Source organism: Heterocephalus glaber, unplaced genomic scaffold (assembly GCF_053883595.1).
Source record: "Heterocephalus glaber isolate CG9 unplaced genomic scaffold, H.glaber_assembly_v1.0 deba00000347, whole genome shotgun sequence".
Classification (NCBI taxonomy): domain Eukaryota; kingdom Metazoa; phylum Chordata; class Mammalia; order Rodentia; family Bathyergidae; genus Heterocephalus; species Heterocephalus glaber.
The window spans coordinates 58,075,925-58,098,331 of record NW_028258143.1 but is presented as its reverse complement, the minus strand read 5'-3'; the positions used below and the strand labels follow the sequence as shown (position 1 = coordinate 58,098,331).

At 34.4% G+C, this 22,407-nt stretch overlaps 1 protein-coding gene across 18 annotated transcripts in view; it reads left to right on the top strand.

The window, feature by feature from the left end:
* The window catches only part of Ttn (titin), a 274,910-nt gene that overhangs the window by 120,955 nt on the left and 131,548 nt on the right, over positions 1 to 22,407 (top strand). For 7 of the 18 annotated variants that reach the window (XM_087196545.1, XM_087196537.1, XM_087196532.1 and 4 more), the window contains exons 120-153: positions 216 to 296; positions 442 to 522; positions 691 to 774; positions 1,028 to 1,129; positions 1,648 to 1,755; positions 4,137 to 4,217; positions 4,403 to 4,471; positions 4,695 to 4,778; positions 4,939 to 5,022; positions 5,303 to 5,386; positions 5,608 to 5,691; positions 6,268 to 6,348; positions 6,647 to 6,865; positions 7,640 to 7,717; positions 7,928 to 8,002; positions 8,204 to 8,296; positions 9,158 to 9,235; positions 9,414 to 9,686; positions 9,900 to 9,983; positions 10,164 to 10,241; positions 10,709 to 10,792; positions 11,050 to 11,133; positions 11,312 to 11,395; positions 11,602 to 11,883; positions 12,209 to 12,295; positions 13,289 to 13,363; positions 13,529 to 13,612; positions 14,136 to 14,210; positions 14,832 to 14,921; positions 15,955 to 16,032; positions 16,918 to 16,986; positions 17,130 to 17,279; positions 17,424 to 17,714; positions 18,495 to 18,575. In XM_087196545.1, coding sequence (XP_087052671.1) covers positions 216 to 296; positions 442 to 522; positions 691 to 774; positions 1,028 to 1,129; positions 1,648 to 1,755; positions 4,137 to 4,217; positions 4,403 to 4,471; positions 4,695 to 4,778; positions 4,939 to 5,022; positions 5,303 to 5,386; positions 5,608 to 5,691; positions 6,268 to 6,348; positions 6,647 to 6,865; positions 7,640 to 7,717; positions 7,928 to 8,002; positions 8,204 to 8,296; positions 9,158 to 9,235; positions 9,414 to 9,686; positions 9,900 to 9,983; positions 10,164 to 10,241; positions 10,709 to 10,792; positions 11,050 to 11,133; positions 11,312 to 11,395; positions 11,602 to 11,883; positions 12,209 to 12,295; positions 13,289 to 13,363; positions 13,529 to 13,612; positions 14,136 to 14,210; positions 14,832 to 14,921; positions 15,955 to 16,032; positions 16,918 to 16,986; positions 17,130 to 17,279; positions 17,424 to 17,714; positions 18,495 to 18,575 — 3,615 coding nt within the window. Of the gene's footprint in view, positions 1 to 215; positions 297 to 441; positions 523 to 690; positions 775 to 1,027; positions 1,130 to 1,647; positions 1,756 to 4,136; positions 4,218 to 4,402; positions 4,472 to 4,694; positions 4,779 to 4,938; positions 5,023 to 5,302; positions 5,387 to 5,607; positions 5,692 to 6,267; positions 6,349 to 6,646; positions 6,866 to 7,639; positions 7,718 to 7,927; positions 8,003 to 8,203; positions 8,297 to 9,157; positions 9,236 to 9,413; positions 9,687 to 9,899; positions 9,984 to 10,163; positions 10,242 to 10,708; positions 10,793 to 11,049; positions 11,134 to 11,311; positions 11,396 to 11,601; positions 11,884 to 12,208; positions 12,296 to 13,288; positions 13,364 to 13,528; positions 13,613 to 14,135; positions 14,211 to 14,831; positions 14,922 to 15,954; positions 16,033 to 16,917; positions 16,987 to 17,129; positions 17,280 to 17,423; positions 17,715 to 18,494; positions 18,576 to 19,325; positions 19,407 to 20,029; positions 20,114 to 20,251; positions 20,327 to 21,622; positions 21,707 to 21,816; positions 21,901 to 22,016; positions 22,101 to 22,407 lie in introns of all 18 variants that reach the window. The other 11 variants (XM_087196547.1, XM_087196540.1, XM_087196535.1 and 8 more) reach the window with 6 other exon arrangements.

The following is a 22,407-nucleotide window of genomic DNA, read 5'->3' as shown; positions in this document are numbered from 1 at the left end:
ATTTGCTTAGTAAACAATCCCTATTATTCTGTTTTGAGTGCAAAACTTCTGTGTTTATCTGTTAACTGATTTAGCTTAACTCAAACTGAACGTTCTATGGTGAATAAGAACTCAAAAAGTGTCTGTCCGTCTGTGTACTTTCTTACAAAATCAATATGTACAGTATTAGCTGCTTTGGAAAATATGAAATCAACTCTAAAAAATATCTTTTCAAGTTCCTGAAGTACAGAAGAGAGTGATCACAGAAGAAAAAGTGACCATCATTACTCAAAGAGAGGAATCTCCACCACCAGCAGGTACTTACTCCCATCTCCATGAAATAACCTTGTCTTCCCTCCAAGCTTCTTTAATTGCATGTCTTCCTTAATGGGCCTGCCAGTTCTATGTTGCTCATTTATTTTGCCTTTCTGAGAATTTATAAATTGAATACTATTCTTTAAGAGCCAGAAATACCAAAAAAGAAAGTTCCTGAAGAAAAACGGCCTGTTCCTCCAAAAGAGGAAGAAACTCCTCCAAGAAAAGGTATTGTCTCTCCATCTTTGCAAGAACCATTTTTATATAATATTATGCTCCAAGGCAAAATATGAGTGTATTTTGTGATACGACTACCCTGTGGGTGCATGTCTATGGTGTGTGTTGGGGTTCAGTGAGAAAACACTGAAGCTCTAAATGTGCACAATGTTTCTAAAGTGCCAGCTGTACCTAAGAAACCTGTCCCAGAGGAGAAAGTTCCAGTGCCAGTTCCTGTAGCTAAGAAAGCTCCTCCTCCCCGAGGTAGGATTTGTCTCAGTTCTCTGACAGAAGTATTTCAGCATGTGAATTCTTGTTTTTTCAGTCTGGTCTCTTCCTGTACCTACCGTTTGTCTTACTTCTGAGAGACTTGTGTGTGTATAAATTTATGATATGTGACTTGTTTCCCCATTTTGCTAGTGAGACTAGTATACTGTACAAATCTTCCCAAACACTAAGGAAAGAGCATTATTAAAATTCTTACATTTTCAATTTCAACTTTAATGCTTTTTTAAAGCTGAAGTTTCTAAGAAAACTGTTGTGGAAGAAAAAAGATTTGTTGGTGAAGAAAAACTGTCCTTTGCAGTTCCTCAGAGAGTGGAAGTCATGCGGCATGAAGGTATATCACCTGAAGTGAGGGGAGGAAGGAGTCTGTGTGTTTGCTCAAGTCTTCTTTCTCTTCCACATGTGTTTGTTTACCTTTGAACTTGTCTTTATGAGTTACTTCCTCTTACATTGGTTCTGGAATGTGTCTACCTGTTGTTCCTTTCCCCTTGTGTTTGTTTACCTCTGATCTTGTCCTTATCAGTTACTTCCTCTTACCATAGTTTTAGAATGTGCCTACCTGTCTTAGCCTTCTGGAACTGAGTCTTCTGTGTCTACCTTAGTCTGGACTCATTCTAAGAACAGAATATGCTCCTGAAAATGTGACCATTATGGAAGTGTTCGCACTTGGACATGATTCAAGTATCCCTCTCTGCCTTGGGTTGTGCTGTCCCCTCCTAAATCAGCCCTCTCCTTCTTGTAGTGAGGAACACCTATGCCTTAAACAGATCCATCTGTAGTGAACTCCTGGCCCATACTCATGTTTCAGCATGCTAAATTTAAATTAAATCTTATCTTTTAACATCTGTGCAGAGGAGGAATGGAGTTATTCAGAAGAAGAAGAAAGAGTGTCTGTTTCAGTTTATAGAGAAGAAGAGAGAGAGGAGGAGGAGGAGGAAGTGGAGATTACAGAATATGAAGGTAAACAACCAAATGAACTAGACGATCTGGAATCTTGACAGGATTTGGGAGTATTATACACTAGAGTAACAGTGCATTTCTTGGCCATCTCTCATTGGCTACATTAGGAAGAAAGACTTCATGTTTTTGTATGGTCAATAGGGATAGGTATCCCCGTATGCATGCATCTTTTCATGAGATAAAGCTTGGCTTCAGCATGACCGGGTGGCATAAACTTCATCTCAGTAATCTAATGTCTAGGTTCTCTTTCTTTCTTTCTTTCTTTCTTTCTTTCTTTCTTTCTTTCTTTCTTTCTTTCTTTCTTTCTTTCTTTCTTTCTTTTCTTTCTTCCTTTCTTCCTTTCTTCCTTCCTTCCTTCCTTTCTTTCTTTTGAAAACTTTTATTATCTCACAATCTCAGTGGGTTGGGAACCTAGCCATAGTTCAGCCAGGGTCTCTATTTCAAGGTTTTTCACCGGGTTGCATTTGAAGTATGAACCATAGCTGGGGTCTCAATAGAAGGTTGAACTGAGGAAGGATTTGGCCCCGGGCCCTGTGGTTGTTGGAAGAATCCCCTTCTTTGGAGGTTCTTTAACTGAGGGCTCCCATTCCCTGAGGCTGTTGGCCAGAGGCCGCCCTGTTTCTGTCTTCCTGGGCTTTTTCAGCCAGCATCTTGCTCCTCAAAGGGTGCCAGCAAAGAGGACAACAGAGTCTGCTAGCCGACAGTGTTTCTTAAATATTTTTTTACCACAATCCACAGACAGACATATTTTATTTTATAATTCACCCACCTTTGTATGTGCACCCACATACATATCTGAAACAAAATTTTTATGAAACAATATTACTCTTACACTGTGTGATGTACTTTGCTGTGTTTTTATTTTGTTCATGTCTACTCTATCCATTTTATTTCTAGTCTATTCCTTCTATTCATTAAAAATGAAAATGATAATCCATTAAATGGATTACACAAGTGACTAATATGTTCTGACTCACAGTTTAAAAATGAACAAGAAAATACATTACCTCATAACTCTCCAGAAGTCAAGCTGAAATTCATGGATATGAAACACTGAACATAGAGGGCTTTTCTCTATTTTACATATGGAGAAAACAATTATGTGATATACCTACACATGACAAATAACGTAAACAAGTCGGTACTATCTTGCTATTCAGATGATCTCATGCCTACAATGCTAGTTTTCTATAGTTTCTTGAGGATTGAATCAACAAACATCTCATTGGATATCTTTTCAATTAAGTCACTACTAGGTTTCCTACTACAATTCAATATTCTGGCTAAAGTTGTAGATCCAAAAGGAACATTGCTAAGAAAGTTTTTGGGTGTCTCTGCTATAAAGGGAAATAATTGAGTTGCTTAACAAATTAACTGTCTTTCCAGTGAAGATGAGTAGAATTGCTATGCATTTTTGATGCTGTCAAGTACATTTCTGACTGAAGACAGTGCCTCACAGCCCCTTTATTTTAATGAGAAGTCCATGTGAAATTCAAGAGGCACAGCCTTAGTAGAACTGCCTGTAACAGGACAGGATTGGGTGTGACTCCCAAGAGGAAGCCCATTAGTTCTGTTATGCTTCCAGGAAGAGGCCATGATGGTGGGCATGGTCAGGAATCTGGTGGATTTGAGGAGAACTTTATCCCTTATGGAAATATTTGGAAAACCAAACATAATATACACATAAGGAACATCCTCGTTGTCTGGGACTGATTTCAGTTTCTAACAGTATACACTGTATGTTTCCTTCAGTTCTTTAGATGCTAGTTACAGGGGAAACACTCTGTGACAGTCTTACATCTTCACTAAGCTGAAAAGATGGGTGGCCTGTTAGATTTACTTTCATTGTAAAAACGAAATATCTTTTTAACTGGACTTTTCTATTCTGTAATTAACTTTATTTGTGAGAGCTCAAAAATCACATGAAGTCTCTGCCTTTTCTACCATAACTATCTCCCACAAATCTGAGGGGGCAGATGAAACACCTTGTAATTCACTTTTAAATCCTCAATTATACGTTTCTACTCTGCAGCTTTCCAATCTGGAGTGTTGGGTTATTTTTTTTTTTTGAAACTTATCGTCAAATTCTTGTCGCTTGTTTATTTCATCAGTAGAATTATCCTGTTACTCATATAAATATAAGGACTATCTCTTTATGATATTCTTAAACATTAAATTAATGAAACATGTTTCCCATGCTCTTTACTAAGGCACATACCTGGATTAAAATATTTTTTAGGTATTTTAAATGGGAACATTCATGTATTTGTCAACCGTTAAACTTTTGCTATTGTAATTACTCTTTGGAGTGAAAAGTTATTGCTAGAATTAAATGTGAAGAACACTACAATTTGACTCCTTTAAAATTAATGTTTTTAAAGTGATGGAAGAGCCAGAGGAATATGTTGTAGAAGAAAAGCTGCACATTATTTCTAAAAGAGTGGAAGCTGAACCAGCCAAAGGTATAAAGACTCTCAGTAATTTTACCCCTACATTGGCTTATCCCATTCTTTTTGTCATCATATAGCTGATTTATCTGCTATATTGCAAAGATTGATAAATAGCATGACTAATGAAAAGATTACTTACATTTTTATTTTTTAAAATCTGGACATTTTCTACAAGTGTATTTTATAATCTTTTCAAGTGCCCGAGAAGAAAATTATATCAAAACCAGAAGTTCCTGCCAAAGTTGAGGAGCGTCCACCACTGAAAGGTATAATTTCTCTCAGAGAAATGCAATACCATTTGTCTTAATAGGTATAATAATCCCTGTAGTTGGCATAACTTTTTGTCAGCACACATGGCGGATCATTTTTGAGCGTAGTCATTAATGTGTGTATATGTGTTATCTTTACAAAAGTGAGTTTTAAGCCCCAAACCAATGGCACTTCTTAATGTAATACAAACTAATATTCTTAAACTTCATCTTTCTAAAGTTCCTGAACCACCTAAGAAAATCATACCAGAAAAGAAAGTTCCTGCTCCAATTCCTAAGAAGGAAAAAGTACCACCACCAGCAGGTATATTAGGCTTTACGTTATTCTTGAATAATACTTGTCTCTCTCTTTTTTTATCTTAAATTGACTCATTCGTCAAAATTTTATAGCAAGAAAACAATCGTACCTACATCTAGTGCATTTTATACTGTATATTTGACCATGTTGCCTGATATCTTTTAAGTGCCAGAAGAGCCAAAGAAACCAGTTCCAGAAAAAAGGGTTCCTCCAAAAGAGGTTAAAATAGAAGAACCTCCCCCGGCTAAAGGTAAACGAAGTCTCCCAGCACCAGAAATTAGGAACCTGATGTCTTGTCTTTCTTGGTCTCCTGTCCTTCTGTCACACTTTCTTATATGTAGATATTTGGTGTCTATTGGTGGCAGTGGTGTATTATTGCCTTGTGTTTGAGTAGAATATTATTTGTGATGTTTAGTCGTGTGCCATGTAAATTCTTCTACTCTAAAATCACATTACCTTATGGCTAATATATATTTGAAACATTCTACTTTAAGTGATGTAACTCCTGAATCCTAAAATTATCTTTTAAGTGACTGAGAGGCACATGCAAATTACTCAGGAAGAAAAAGTTCTTGTTGCTGTAACTAAAAAAGAGGAGCCTCCAAGAGCAAGAGGTACATCAGCCCACTAGTATGGACAGTGTTATCCTTGCCATGTTCTCTTTACTAAGTACATTGATTATGAGTGTGGGGTTTTGTGGGTTTTGTTCTTGTTGTATGTTGGAAGTAATGAAATATCAAGTCTTTTATGTTTGAAATACTACCATATGATTGCCTTTTTTTTTGGTGGTTTGAGTTAGGGAAACAATTCTTTAAAGTAAAATCTGTCTTTAAAGTGCCTGAGGAACCTAAGAGAGCTGTTCCAGAAGAAAAACTTCCAAAACTCAAACCTAGAAGAGAACCAGAGCCACCAGCTAAAGGTATACTGACTCTAAAGAAATCAAAATAAGCATCTAAGAATTGAAACTAATCTAGTATAATTGTGAATTATACTCTGTAATTTAAATTTTGAATTTTCTACCATTTGAGCTTATGAAAATATCTTAGAATTAAGGTGAAGAAATCATTTATGTGACACTAATTTATCTCAAATGCTTGTATGTATTTTAGTAGTCATTGTTTCTTCTGTGTAGTTGTCTTTTTTTTTATTGTACTAGGGATTGAACTCAGGAACTTGCCCTAGCAAGGCAAGTGCAGTCCCACTGAGCTAAATCCCCAGCCCTGTAGTTGTCTTTTTTAAAGTCACTTGTATGTAGTACTTGATTTTCCTATAGTTACTCAATACCTTTGAAGCATTAAACTTAGAAAAAAATTCAGAGATATATTAGAGCATATTTATTACTAAGTCTATTGATTTTTTTCTTGCCATTTAAGTGAAACATTTGAAGGAGCATCATTATGGCTATTTTCGTCCTTGGATTGCTTGGACAAAATTTCTCTTAGCACATATATTTCCAGAATCTTTCAATTTACTTTTAATAATTACTCTTTTAAAGTGACTGAACTGCGAAAAAGAGTCATTGCAGAAGAAAAAGTATCCATTGAAGTTCCAGAGAGAGAACCTCGTCCTACAAAAGGTACATTATGCTTTGATTAAATTACTCAAAACATGAAACTATGGCTCTGCCTGCTGAGTCCCTGTTTATTCCTCTATTTTATGGGCTTATTATTGACTAAACACAGGCACTTGAACATTTGAAATCATAGTTAGTAAATGTACATTTTATAATACCTCGACCAGACCTGCCAAGGAGAGTCAGGTCTCCCATAACCAGTGCATGAAACCTTCACAAAGGAATGAAACCAAACACATTGTCATGATCATCCCTGAGTGGGCTTCAGATAAAATGCTGCCTGTTGTCAATATTATTCTAGAAGTAAGTGTAACAGAAGAGAAAAAATGGTCTTACACACGAGAAGAAGAAATAGTTTCAGAACAACGGGAAGAGGAATATGAGGCATATGAAGAATATGAGGATTATAAAGAATTTGAAGAATATGAACCAACAGAAGAATATGACCAATATGAAGATTATGAAGAGCGTGAGTTTGAACACTATGAAGAGTATAAAGAACATGAAGAATATATCACAGGTAGGAGCAAAACTGCAAACCTAAAACCACATGATATATGTGCATACTCCAATAGAACAGAATAAAAATTTGGATGCCTAAAGGAATTTAAAAAGAACTTTTTTTTCACTTGGAAAATTCCAAATATTTTTTCTTGGATAACTTCTGGAGGGAAAACAATCTCAGTGTTCTTGTAAAATTACTCTTGGTTCTTATTGACAATAAGTTCTTCAAAAGGAAGATAAAATTTATAGTCATATAGTTTTGTTTCTGAAGAATTCATTTATTTTACTTAGAGAATAAATATTTTTTTTGGTACTGGGAATTGAACTCAGGACCTTGCACTTGTGAGGCAAGTGGTGGCACCACTGAGCTAAATCCTCAGCAAGAATAAATTTCACCAGAATTTTGAATGAATCAATATTATTTTATTTACTTTCTAATGTTCATAGCCTGAGAATTTGTTACAGTTTTACAGATAGCATTAAAAATTAATATTATAGATGGAGGGCTGTTAGTCACAATTTTGTACAACTGAAGTGAAATGAGATTTTTAATATATGAGAGAGTTACAATTACCTGAGTGAAATAAATAGCAAGGAGGAAAGGAAAATACAAGGTTGTTCACATCTTTCAGAGCTTGTCCTGTTTGGACCTCTAACTCTTACCTCTAGAGGCTATGAACTGCACTGCAAATAAAAGATCCATTATTTTAATTCTTTGATCTCATTTAAGAAATATAATTTATTTATGCTGTAAAGTCTAACATTAAATACTTTGTGTGCACTTTTAAAGAACCTGAGAAGCCCATTCCAGTAAAACCTGTCCAAGAAGAACCAGTTCCCACAAAACCAAAGCCTCCACCAGCTAAAGGTAGAGTGAGAAAAGCATTATCAGTTATGAGACCTTGTGTGCCCCATGTGTGTCCACTGTAAATATACGTCCAAGTGGCAGTGTGTGAGTTGTGTGTGTTTGAGAATATTATGTTGGATTTTGCCTTCCTTAACTTTCCATTCTTACTAACTCTTGAAAAATCCAGTTTCTTTTTAAAAAACATCTCTTAATGTTGGATATATTTTAAAGTGCCGAAGAAAGCTGTCCCTGAAGAAAAAGTGCCTGTGCCCGTTCCTAAGAAACTCAGACCTCCACCGCCCAAAGGTACACTGCAGAGTCATAACCAGCCCCAACTTCGTCACCTCTGTGCTGTCACCGTGCCCTACAGTCTTGTCTGTTGTTCTCTGTTTTTACTCAGTAGACTGTCCTGGTCCTGATTCTTACCTTTCAGTTTCTTACGTGTATTTATTACACAGTGTACATCGGGTTGGTTTTAATGCTCTTTAATAATTAATATCTTTAAAGTGCCTGAAGAACCAAAGAAAGTTGTTGAAGAAAAAATACATATTTCGATTACCAAACGTGAAAAACAGCAGGTGACTGAACCAGCTGCTAGAGGTATAATTTCCTTCCTAGATTGTAGTCTTTTATAATGCCTCTTTTGAAATTAATGTACCTATGTTTCTCATTACTTTGTTGTTTTTGTGGGGTTTTTAAAGTTAATTGTTATAAGTGTGTTGAGGGCTGGGGATTTAACTCTGGCACCACACCTGCCTTGCAAGTGCAGGGTCCTGAGTTTGATCCCCAGTACCAAAAATAAAAGTGTGTTGAGTGTAAAAATACTATTAGTAGAGAATAAGAAGATAATGTTACCTTTAAGAAAGAAAAATTATTAACCACAGGCACTTATTCAATGACTGTGTTCTACCACATGGGTACATTATGTATAAAATAGAATGTCTGTATTCAAAAATCAGTGACCATGTCATGTTCCTAATATATTTAAATTGATGTCATAATATAATAATAATCACCAAAGTTTGATCAGTCTTTATTCATTCTAAAATCATTTTCAAGATTAAAAACAAGCTAATTCAATATCCAGGCACTTTTTTCCTGCTTTATACTAACTATGAGATAACTTCCTTGCAATTTCAGGAAGTGTATTTACCCAGAAGTAATTTGGCTTCTCAATAACGGATGTTTCTTATAAGCAGAGACACTTGAACACTAATCATCATTTCATTCCTGGACTCTGCTGCCTCACACTTGCTTGAGTACTTCTGTTGCTTTTCATTTCTGTGAGGTTCAGAATCTTTTCCATGGGAAATATAAAGTTTATTAGAGAAGAACTATTGTACATATACTACTTCAGAGTCAGCTACAAAATTATTCTATGTGTTTAAATTACAACAAAGCCAGCATTGACTGGGTAGCCTATTTCTGACAATAAAATTTTCTTACTTTTAATATTTCAAGTGCCCATGAAACCCAAGAGGGTTATCCCAGAAGCAAAAGTACCTGTCCCTAAAAAGGAAGTGGCAGCTCCTGTTAGAGGTACCTAATACCTCCTGTTTTAATGTGTTGTTTGTCTCCTTTGCTGTTGAATTCATGTTCAGTTCTATGTGTGAAGTTCTTTTGGGGAGAAAGGTGCAACCTATTTCTTTTATTATAACTGGGCCTGTGTTCCTAAAGTGTCTTAATTTTGTTGAGTAATGGGAAAATATCTTTCAAGTGCCAGAAGTGCCTAAAAAACGAGAACCTGAAGAAGTTGCCTTTGAAGAGGAAGCTGAAACCTACGAAGAAGAATATTTTGTAGAAGAGGCAGAGGAGTATGTTCATGAAGAAGAATACATTCATGAAGAAGAGTACATTCATGAAGAAGAGTACATTCATGAAGAAGAATATGTTCATGAAGAGGAGTATGTTCATGAAGAAGAAGAGTACCTTCATGAAGAAGAAGAGCACATAACTGAGGAAGAAGTGGTGCCGGTGATACCAATCAAAGGTAGACGGTCTGTCCTGTGAAGGGATATGCAGCAGAAACTTGGAGTTTGGGTGTCTGACTTGATAAAGTTCTGGGGGCTATTAGCACCAGTGGCCGTCTCTGCTTACTGTAGAAGCAGACAGTTTTAGATGTGATGTATGATATCTGTAGCTTCTTTTCACATTTTATATCTTTTCTGCACCATTTCCACAATTCTTAATAATATCTTTAAAGTGCCTGAGGTGCCTAAGAAGCCTGTTCCAGAAGAGAAGAAACCTGTTCCTGTCCCCAAAAAGAAGGAAGTCCCACCAGCAAAAGGTATACCACCATTCACATGATGGGTATACAGGAGACTTAATCTGCCTTTAAATAGCTAACTTTCTAATGAGTACAAAACCTTGTGTGTGTTGTTATCTATTGCTAAAAACATTAAATGTGCTTTATATGGCAATGTTGCTACTGGTAGTTAGAACTTAATGACAAACAATGTCTTTAAAGTGCCTGAGGTTCCTAAGAAGCCAGAGGAGAAAGCTCCTGTACCAATTCCTAAAAAAGAGAAGGCTCCACCAGCTAAAGGTACATCTCTTTATAATCCATCAGTGCAATAATGCAATAACATACTCTTGTAGTGTAACTTGACAATATTAATATCATTAATGCCAAGACAAAACCACCCAACTAGTCACAGGAGCAGGTTACCATGTATTCTTCCATGAATTTCGCCATGTAAGCATGCTTGTACTTACTGCTTGGCTCCTTCTCTTTAGCAGAAAGTTCTTAGTGTAAAATAAATTATTTTTCCAATATCAAAGTGGCCAAAGCCATCATTTACCAGGCATTGTGTGTTGTCTTTATCATCAGTCTGTGTTTCTTTAGTGTTTTAACTTTCGTGTATTACCTGCCCTTTGTTTTGTGGATATTATTTTCAGTCTTCAGTTGAAATTGTTACAAAATCTGGTAATGCTTCAATTAAGATCTTTCACTGCTAGATTCTTATCTATTGGTGGAAAATGTGACATTAATTCTATTTGATATCTTTAAAGTTCCTGAAGTGCCCAAGAAACCTGTACCAGAAGAGAAAGTACCAGTGCCAGTTCCTAAAAAGGTGGAAGCTCCACCAGCCAAAGGTACATAAACTTGCAATGTCACAAAATTTTTTATTTCATATTTACATAGATGTAAAAAAACAATTTGTTCAATTCTATGTTCTTTAGGGATGCAACTCTTTCATCTTATGGAGCACAAAAGATTTCATTCTAAACAAAAAATGCTTCATGAAATTTGTGTCATATTTTTATAACTTCATCTTAAGCTTTTTGAAACTATACTTGGACTCAGTATTTTTGTGTTGTATAAGATTTTTCTCTAAATCATTTCTTTAAAGTGCCAGAAGTTCCCAAGAAACCTGTGCCTGAGAAGAAGGTGCCAGTTCCTGCTCCTAAGAAAGTGGAGGCCCCACCTGCAAAAGGTACATCATTTCATCATTAAAGTTCATGGGGAGAAAACCTTACATTTAGCTATGCTAGTGTGCAAATCTTTCTATGATATAATGTTTTAAAAGTGTCTTGTTTGGGATTCTTTTTATATCTGTGGCTGTAAGACAATGTAAAAGAACACATTTTTAAAGACCAATACTCTCTTTAAAGTGCCTGAGGTGCCAAAGAAGCTCATCCCGGAAGAAAAGAAACCAACACCTGTTCTGAAAAAAATGGAAGCTCCAGCACCCAAAGGTACATTAATCTCTAATAGAACCAGAGCAAAAAGGAAAATTGATGGGTTGTTATACAGCCTCACTAATTATAATTAATGCTTCCCAATATGTATATTGATAACTGATGCTTTATGATCACAGAATATTTGCTTTTCATGTTGTCCCATTGTCATGAATATTTTACATAAAAGTGATGCTTGTGCAATTGAATAAATATCTTTAAAGTGCCAAAGAAACGTGAAGTAGTCCCAGTTCCTGTAGCTCTACCTCAGGAAGAGGAAGAGGAAGAGGAAGAGGAAGTTCCATTTGAGGAAGAAATTGCTCCTGAAGAGGAAATTCTACCTGAGGAAGAGGAAGTTCTTCCTGAAGAAGAGGAAGAGGTCATTCCTCCTGAGGAAGAAGAAGTTCCTCCTGAGGAAGAGGAACTTGTACATGAGGAAGAAGAAGTACCTGAAGAAGAGGAAGTTCTTCCAGAAATTAAACCTAAGGTGCCAGTACCTGCACCAGGTATAGCAGCTCTTCTTAGAACCAGACCTCTTTTGTGTTGAATTCTATCTGTGGTTCCATCTTTTCATTCATCTCTAATTTTACTGTAATACTTTATTGTCTATGTTGTCCACTATCTAAATCTCAGAAAACATTCCAGATATATACTCTTAATATGGTGCATCCCTTTTGTGTGTCTGTCCATTTTAAATGACCTGAATGTCTTTCCAGATTTCATGCTATGAAATGTTAGCTGCTTGTGGACTTATTCTTTTGTGTCTTTGTTATATGCAGTGTTGTATTATATGTGGGGTTTTTTAATGTCTTAAAATAAAATATTTTTAAGTGCCTCAAGTACCAAAGAAAACTGTACCAGAGAAGAAAGTCCCTGTTGTCACTCCTAAAAAAGTGGAACCTCCAGCACTTCCCAAAGGTACACCTCCCCAGAGTGTATGTGCATTCTTCACCCATGGCTGTAACATAAATTGGAGTGGAACTGGGCTTCAGGAAAAATTATATTTTAAAACTGTACAGGACACTGATATCTATTTCAGTAAAATGAGTGCTATCATAATCAAGAGCAAAAGTGAAAGGAAGTGTTGTCCCCAAATCCCCGTAAAAGTTCTACCTGATTTTCTATAATTTTTATTAAACATCATAATTTTTCATATAGCTAATTTGCAAAGCTAAATCACTTATAGGGAAAATTACATGAAAAATGTAATGAATAAATGTGCTTAAATTTCACCCTCCAGTCATATATATTAAGTGCCTTTGTAACACCAGGCTGAAAAGAAAAAGAAAAACTAAGATATAAATAGTAGCTAACAGGTTTTGCTTTTAGCCTTCCTGGCTTTGTACCTTGCTGTGTTACTCTGAGCAGGTCCTTTAACCAATCTAAGTCTCAACTTCTTTGCCCGTAAAATGGGATACTCATATGAATCCTAATAAGCTCAGATAGTACTGTGAGGATAAAATAAGGTGTAAAGCTTTCCGTCAAGGAATGACTAGAATGCAGGCTTAATGTACTAAATCAGGTTATGGTACATGAAGGTGCCTTAAATTGTAATCATATTTTCTGCAAAAGATAGTGGCACTACTACATGTAATAAGCACAACCCTCCCCACCATACAGTCATATAATCAGTGTAATGGAAAGGTTGGTCCATTATTGGATTTCAAGCATTCTGAAATATTTTATAGGTAACATATCAAGTCTGCATTCTAGGCATTCAGATAATGAAGTAGGCTTCTTGTCCCTTGCTCTACAAAGCCTAATAATATCATCCTATTTGGGACCTCAACTTGCATTCCTTCCCTATCCTCAGTAACTGTTGCATGTTCGTCTTTCTGTGTGTAGACTTCTTGGTTTCTGTCTTTCTTACCCCTCAAAATAAATTCTTACCATGAAATGATGTCTTTAAAGTGCCTGAGGTCAAGAAGAAAGTGACAGAGAAGAAAGTAGTTGTGACCAAGAAAGAGGAAGCTCCTCCTGCCGCAGGTACTACTGTTCCCAAGAACTTTAGAAACTGCCATTTCTTTCCTTTACTCATAAAAGTCAAAACATCTTGTTTGGTATTGGTTAGCATAATTTATATTATTGCTGTGTCTGTTGTCTTCTGTGTTTGTGAAACTGAAATTACAAAATAAAATAATATCTTTAAAGTGCCTGTGGTACCTAAGAAACCTGAACCAGAAAAGAAGGTGCCTCCTCCTGGTCTTAAGAAAGCAGTGGCTCCTCCTGCCAAAGGTACATCATCCCTGACCGGATGCATTTGCTGTAGCCATGTTGAACCATGGTCTTCACATAGGACGTCCAACATACATGTTTGTGCTATGTGGTCTGTCATTGACATTCATCACATATGACACTGCTGTATCCACGTCGGTGTCGTGTCAACTTTCCCCATGTGTGTCGGTGTGTTGTATGTTTAATGTTGTTTCTGTCTGTGTGTTTTTTCTCAAAATAAAAAATCTTTAAAGTTCCACAGTGACTACAAGACCAACCTCTACAGTATCCATTGCTCTTCCTAAAAAATAAGAGGCTCCAATAGTAAAAAAATAGGGTAGCTCTTTCTGCTGGACCTTAATCTCAAGCCACAAACTGTTTTATTCTTCTCTCATTAACTAATTCTGTGAAATGTCAATGTGTCATCTTGTGCATGTGTGTTGTGATAATTATTCTCTTGTTTTGAACGTGGGAAGCATGGTCTTCATGTATTCTTCTTTAGCTCTTGGATTTTAAGTGCCTAAAATGATCAATATCTTTTAAGTTCCTGAGGTACCTGAGAAGGTGGAAGAAAGACAAATCATTCCTCCTAAAGAAGAAGAAGTTCCACCAGTAGAAGGTAGATGACTTTCTAAGAAAATAGCATTTCAGAGTCATCCTTGTCTTAGCAATGTCTAGCATTTGAAGGATATAATGCCTATTTTCCCCCAGGAAATAAACATATTCAGAGTCTAAAAGGTTATTAACCTCACAGAAACTAGGCAGGCAAACTAATACCATTTGAACTTCCTTCTTACATGTGTAACCTGTTTATTGTTTGTTAGTGAATATGTTTTATTTCAATGAAAGGTTTTGAAGAAAAGCTGTATTGTCTGTGGGAGATTTTTCATAAAATGATTTGAATGGCCATAATGGAATTATTGCCAGTTAGGTTCATCTAAGTGAAATTTATCTAAGTGAAATTCCAAGTAAGCCTGAGTAACTGGTGCAGAAAATCTGACTTCTACTGTTAAGTGGATGTTGGATTTCAAACAAGTCCACCTCCATTAAAATAATATTAATTTTAACTTTAATTTCTCTAGTTTGAAACTCTAGGAATCACCTAGTATATTTTGAAGACTCAGTAGATATTTTTAAGGACTAGTGAGTTTCCACAAGCATTTAATGGGGTGAGTTTTATCATTTTAGGCTAAAATAAAATAATTGTAAAAATAATTTACAAAATAATAATCTTTTTAAGTGTTTGAGGAGCCCGAAGAACCTATTCCTGAAGAGATCCCAGAAGAGCCACCTAGCATAGAGGAGGTTGAGGAGGTGGAACCACCTAGAGGTACAGCTGCTTTTTTTTTTTTCACTGTTTATTGGTACATTTTAGGTATATAGTATGCTGGCATTCATTATTGGGAATGTGTACCTTTACATGATATATCTTGGTTCTTATTTTTTTCCCCATTCCCTTGCCCTCCCTTCAACCCCTCCACCCCTCCCTATCTACAAAGACTTTGTTTTCATTTTTTCCTTTACTCATATTTATTTATTTCCCTTCTTTCCTTTTCCCCTACCCCTCCCACTTCCCCTTTCCCTGAGGACCTTTTCTTCCTATTTCACATTATCTGTTATTCATTTTGATCCTTATTTACACTTTCAGTTTCTCACACCAGAGAAACTATTCAGTATTTACACATGTGCCTCTTTTATTATGAGTTGAACATTTAAAATACTGGTGTTCCACATCTTTCTCAGAATTTGTCTCAACCTAACATTCTCCAGTATGCTTTTCTTACACCATCTCAATGACGACTGAAGAATAATTATTCCTGTAGCTGAGGCTCTGTGTCCCTTTCTTTTCCCCTAACCTTTTTTATTTTGTCTATGATACAATTAAGGATAAGAAATGACTTTTCTGGTATTGGCACTTTAATACTGTTTTATAGATTGCAATCCTCAATTTTTTTTCTTCAATATTAATGTGGGGGCACAATCTATTTGTGTGGTGAAACTGACCTTTTAGAATAATTCTTAACCCTTTATTTCTAAAGACTGACAATCTTTTTCCTGATTGATGTTATGTTTGCTTATAGGATTTCTAAGTAATATGCCCCATACTATTTGAATCCCTGCCCCATATATAGTATGGGATATATATATATATATATACACACACACACACACACACACACACACACACACACACACATAGATATATATGGGATATAATATATATATATATTAGTATATATTAGGTTGCTAATGTCTTTTTAAAAATAAAATCAAAGATTTGTATTCTTTATTTTCTTGTATATGAATGTTGTTCTGTTCATTGAATGTTGTTTTTTCAAAATGTTCATAAAATATCTTTTAAGTGCCTGAAGTGGTTAAGAAAATAATACCTGAAGCACCTACTCCTGTTCCTAAGAAAGTGGAGGCACCACCAGCTAAAGGTATAGCACATCCTGACTAATATCTTTAAATCCCCAGTCACTTTCTTTTTAAAATGCACTCTTTATAGTAATTTAAACAGAAAACTGATTAGTGACCAGTAAAAAATATAACTCATTATTTCTCCATCCCTTTCTGGAATGTTAACGGATAACTCTGAGTGTGTATGTGTGTATGTGTGTAAATTATTCTATAGGCTTCTTATTTAAAATAGCTAAGAATTTTAATCTGTACTTAGATGTGTAACAGTGGTTTTCTCTTCTTTACCTCCTGTTCCTAGATTTTATTTTACAACATAAGTTTTGTTATATTTTATAATAATTTTTACTATATTTACCCTTTTATAGAGAAAAAAATCTCTTGTATCCTTAGATAGTAACTATTGTAAAGAGCCTATGTCCTTTTTGTAATATTGAACCTAAGCATTCTCCATTAGTGTAAAATTTCTATTTCTCTTTGCTTCCTAATTCAATTAATGCTTTGAATAGCATCTTCCTCAATTAGAGCATACTGTCCCTTTCAGCAATTATAACAATGCCCAGAAGAAAATTGGGCTTCTATCTGCACTTATGTACCCTAGAATGGTAATCACTTCAAAACAAAGTCTTTATCAAATGAAAAATAGTAGCAGTAGGCACAACAGTGGTAATCTCTTATTGGATAGAAAATAGCACAGGTTCTCAGTGGATATCTTAACTGCTAAGGGATGATTAGCAACCACCCATGAGTAGAATAGGAAAGGGTCTGTATTACCTATAAAATAAGTGTCCAGCAGTATGGAATGGCTTCTTAGACACTCTGACTATTGTTATGTTGATGTTGTTTTTGATGTTTTGTGTGTATTATTGAGCATTGTCAGCTAGCTAAAACACCTAATATCTTTAAAGTGCCAGAGAAAATTTCTGAGGAAAAGGTACCTGTTCCTGTCCAGAAAAAAGAGGCACCCCCAGCTAAAGGTACATCTCTTTTAAACCTCAACCTCTTTTATCTTTCTTCGTTAAAACTTGTATATTTTATGTCCCTGTGACTTGTTTTTGATGTCTGTTTTCTATGAAAAAGTGTGCTTGACTGCCCTAAATATTAAACTGTATCTTTAAAGTGCCCGAAGTACAAAAGAAAATCCCAGAAAAGAAAGTTCCAGAAAAGAAAGTCCCAGAAAAGAAAGTTCCAGAAAAGAAAGTCCCAGAAAAGAAAGTTCCAGAAAAGAAAGTCCTTATTCCTAAAAAGGAAGCTGTTACCCCCGCTAAAGGTATTTTTGGAAAGATCTTTGGTTTTCTTATATTGTTGCATGCAAATCTTTCTTACAATACTTTTTCTTACATTTTGAGGTCAGATCTTTGGTTCTTCTATGTTTTTTAAAAAAGTAAATCTCTTAAAGTAGACGCTTTTTCAGGGAGAACTGTTCTTGAAGAAAAAGTATCATTTGCTTATGAACAAGAGGAAGTAGTTAAACAAAGAATAGAATTTGAAGTAGCAGAAGCAGAAGTAGAAGAAGTTCTTGAAGATCAGTTCCATGAAGTTCAAGAATATTTTGAAGAAGAAGAATTTCATGAGGTAGAGGAATTCATCAAAGTAGAAGAACGCAGATTTGAAGAACACAAAGTTGACAAAGTTCATAGAGTTATAGAATTCTTAGAGGCCGAAGAAGTGGAAGTATATGAAAAACCCAAAGCTCCACCTAAAGGTATAGGTTATTCTGCTGTTACTACTAATAATTATATATCTTGTTATAACTGATATTCTTTTGAAAATACATTACATACTGGGGTTGGACTATTAGAAACCGTATAAAATCATTTAAGGATGACTTTAAACTGATATAAAGATTGACATATAGTACAGATTAACCACACAAAGTATAATTTTCAGAGACAGGAGAATAATATTTGATATCTACTTTTTTTGGAGGCTGCTGTATGAATTTGTAGATTCTTTCTAAAGTCTGATCGTGAATGTTACATGATTGCTACAATCATCAAAATAACTGATCTGTCTCAGGCTTATCCATTGGGAACAAAAGAAACTCCTTGGTTCATTGTGGAATTTTCATGTTCAGGAAAATACCACTGGTTTGTTAACATTTTAGATGACTTCATAAACTATGCTTATTAAAAGTATGATATCTTTATTGGAGAAATAAGGAAGTAAATGAAGTGTGACTAATAGCACCTGCATTCTAGTAAATTTTAGGGCACATAAAGTCTTTGCAGTACTTTTCAATACTATTCTAAATCTTGCATAAATTAATAACATATATGTAAGGTGAAGAAATGTGTGTCTTATATAGTAAATGTAATAAAATATGGATAGTATTTAGCAAAATCAAATCTTTTTTGGAAGTATGCATAGTATAAATTCAAAAATATAAATAGATACGGTATTTTGTAAGCTCTCATTGTACTAACTTTAGAAGCATTTCATAATATTTTATGGGTTAATTCTAAATCAAAACATATCTTTGAAGGGCCTGAGATAGCTGAGAAAATCATCCCTCCAAAAAAACCACCCACTAAAGTTGTTCCTCGAGAAGAGCCACCTACTAAAGGTATTTTTTATTAGTAAAAAGTTATTTACCTAACTTTATATAGAGTAGCACTATGTTTACTTTATAAGTTTTCATTCTATGTGATGTTTGTCTTCTGTGTTTTGTGTGACTGAGATTTCTAAAACAAACCAGTATCTTTAAAGTGGCTGAGGAGCCAAAGAACAGTCCAAAAAAAAAAAAAGATAGACACTGTTGTTATCCCTAAAACATAAATCTTGTGAACCAAAGTATCCTTGATACTATTTGACACTGTTAAAAAATGTTATTATTCATAAACCTCTGTTTCCTACTTATTAATGGTATTAACACTGAATGTAAATATATACTAAATATGTTAAATATAGCTGTTTTATTAATGTTTATTAACCTCTTGAATTTCACAATAGAAAATTTTTAAAGCATCTTACAAATAATATTGGCTTATTTATATCTTTAAAGTCCTTGACCCTGTAAGGAAGTTGTGACTGAAGAGAAAGTACTAATTATTCCACCAAAACAATTCCTAGATGAAAGTCTATTGTTAGTTTTTCTTGTCACCTTCTTACCATCCAGGGAAATTCCCTGGATTCTTGTTGTTATATTTATCATCAAAATTCAACACATTTGAAATATTGTCATGTTTGTGATAAAGTGATATCTATATTTTATACTGTGACTACGTTATGCATTTATGTACCTTTTATGTTCTGCTTGCTAAAAATCTTTATGAAAGCTTAGAAGTAAAAGAAATTATTACCACTATCTTTAAAGTACCTGAAGTCACCAAGAAAATTGTGGTAGAAGAAAAAGTACGTGTTTCAACTGAAGAACGTAAAGTTCTACCAGCTAAAGGTACCTCCCTTTACTGATTCACGAATAATATTAAATCCCCTGTTACTCACTTTCTACAGAGAAGAGAGAAGTCATTTTCTCCTCAGTGCCACAAATAACTGCAAATGACATAATGTCTATTTATGACCTATAACATAATCTTGGCTTTTGTGGTGACCCTTTAGGAATAAAGACATACCTTGAAGTTGTTATTGGTTGAATTTACCCTCTTCTTGAAATAATTAAGCAATATTGACCTCTCAATTTCTCTTCCAAAGATAATTCATTTTGGAAGCTCTCATCAAGTAGCTCTGGAAACAAATAAACATGCTCTGAATAACAATAGAAAATGATGCTATCTCCAAAAAGCAAAGCGTCCCTGCTTTAACAAATCAAGAATTCAACTTCAAGCTTTCAAGCTTAGTGCAGGCAACTTGGCAACTTGGTGGGACCCTGTCTCAAAAGAAAAAAAAAAAAAAAGCAAAAACAGAAACCACAATTCCACCTAGACAAATGCACTTACCATGTGTTGCCTTCAATTTTAGGAATTTTTTATATTCTCCTTGTTAGATCCCCTTTTTGTCTTGTATTTCATACTCAACTATGAAATCCTTTAAATAAGAAAAAAATAAATATCTTTAAAGCACCTGAAGTACCCAAGAAAATTGTTCCAGAAGAAAAAGTTCATGAAGCTGTTCCTAAAAAGCCGGAAGTCCAAGCAGCTAAAGGTAAACACTGTAACTAATCTTACATGAAATAACTCTTTGTTCGGCTTTTGATTGTATGTGAATGAGTGAGACATTACATCTTTGTATTTTGTTTCTTTATATTCTGAATTTCTTATTAACACACTAATATCTTTAAAGTTCCTGAGGTGCCTAAGAAAATTATTGAAGAAGAAAAACCACCTGTTATTCTTCCTGAAGACACAGAGATGTACAGTGAGTGTAGAAAAAAGGGATGGTTCTCTTTGGTTTCCTCTGTGTCCTTAAATTCGTTGTGTTCGTCTGCATAGCTTTAAAAAATAAATATTCCAATATCTTGTAAAAGCCTAATATGCCAAAAATATTTGGCTCTAATTAGGTAACATAATTGGCCGTTAGCCTCAGACAAGATATATTTCCTTAACAATTCAAAAAAATAAATATTTCTGTACTTACATTATATTACCTGTTTTTTAGAAAGTTTTTATCTTATTGAATTTTCCTAACCATTCTGTATATAAACATCTTTTGATTTTTGGCAGTTTATTTCCTCAGACGATGAAATAACTTACTTTAACTTCATAATAACATTTAGATTGGATCTTTAAAAAACAAAATGCTCTATCATTATTACTTTTTTACTCTTCACGATAGTCATTAACATTTTTTCAATGCTGCCCAAATGACCATAAATTTACAAAAACATTAAAAACTCATAATATCAAGATTTTTCTTTTGCTTTCAGACAAAATTATGGTTAAACAACTTGAAAAATAGTCCAAATAGTAAATATTCTGAATAGAATATAATTCAACACTCTAAATAGTAAATAGGCTAGTAGTTATGTCTTCCTTTTTTTAAAATCTAAAAAATTCATGCTTAAAACTCACTTTATGGGCACCTGGTCCTATGAGGTTGGCATAAAAGTGTATGGTCACTCCTTCCTTTGACTAATTTTTCTGCACTTGAACTTAGTTATTGCTACTGGCCAGTTTTCCTCTCCCAAAACTAAAGAAAGTTCTTATTGTCTTCATTTGCTTCATTTTTCTTTTCTGCTTCCAATTCCTAAATGGTTTTCACATTCATATTAAAGTGTGAAGCCATAATTTAGGAGTAATTTTAAAACATAGATAACTGATTCCACAGAAAAGGAAACCACTTACATGAATTTCCAGTAGATCAAAAATAAAGAATTCTGCATGTACAACTGAACATATTTGCTGTTTTTATGCACAAATACATTAAAAATCAGAGCAATGGTATAATTTTATCAATATCTTTCTGTACCAAAATGAACTATAAATTCCTGGCCAATGAATTCCTCAATTTATATCATGATTCTAAAGAAAAAATAGCGTCCTATATTATAAAACTGAGAATGAGATTTCTAGCCAATGCTTTCTTGTCAATAATTTGTGTCTATGTGCTACCATTAATTTGAATGATGAATGTGTACTGTGTATTATGTTTTTCTTACTATTCTTCATCCAACTTGAAATACCCTAAATTATATAAATACTAATATCCTTAAAGTTTATGAAGCCTATGAAGAATCGGTCGTAGAAGAAAAAGTACTTGTGACTCGTCCTCAAAAGACAAAAACCAAACTAGTAAAAGGTATATATTCCAGTGATCCAGTCTGACTAAAATTTATTTGGGGACTCATTTTACAAGCTCAATATTTTTCTTCACCATTTATAAATTTAACTGTACTTATATCTTTTAAGTGCCTGAGCCATCCAAGAAAGTTGTTTCAGAAGAAAAAATATATGTGACTACTCCTAAAAAGAAAGAGACACCAGCAACTAAAGGTATATTTCAACTACATCAAACTCAGATGAATACCTTGGCTTTAAGATTTTTTAAATCACATGTTATATAATTCACTGTTCTTATGATTTCTAAATGTAAACTAATATCTTTAAAGAGCCTGATACAACCAGAGAAATGTTTCCAGAAGTGGAGTTAACTGAAGTTGTTCCCGAAAGTCCAGAATATCCCCCAACTGAAGGTATAATTCTCTAGTTATAAAAATCTAAAGAAAACATTTCTTCTGCAGTCTGTAAAATACGTTTAGTGTTTTATGTACATTCTCATAACCTCCAATGCTAAAATACTAATATCTTTAAAGCATCTGACAAGGATCCCCAAGACAAGGAACTGGCTATGACTTGCTCCCTCAAACTCAAGACCCAGTAGAATAATGTACAAAGATAAATTATTAAAACAAAAATCAAATTTCTAACTTAAAAATACAATATCTGTTAATGTACTTAACTTACTGTGTATGCCATGTCTTTGTCTTTTCCTTTTCTCAA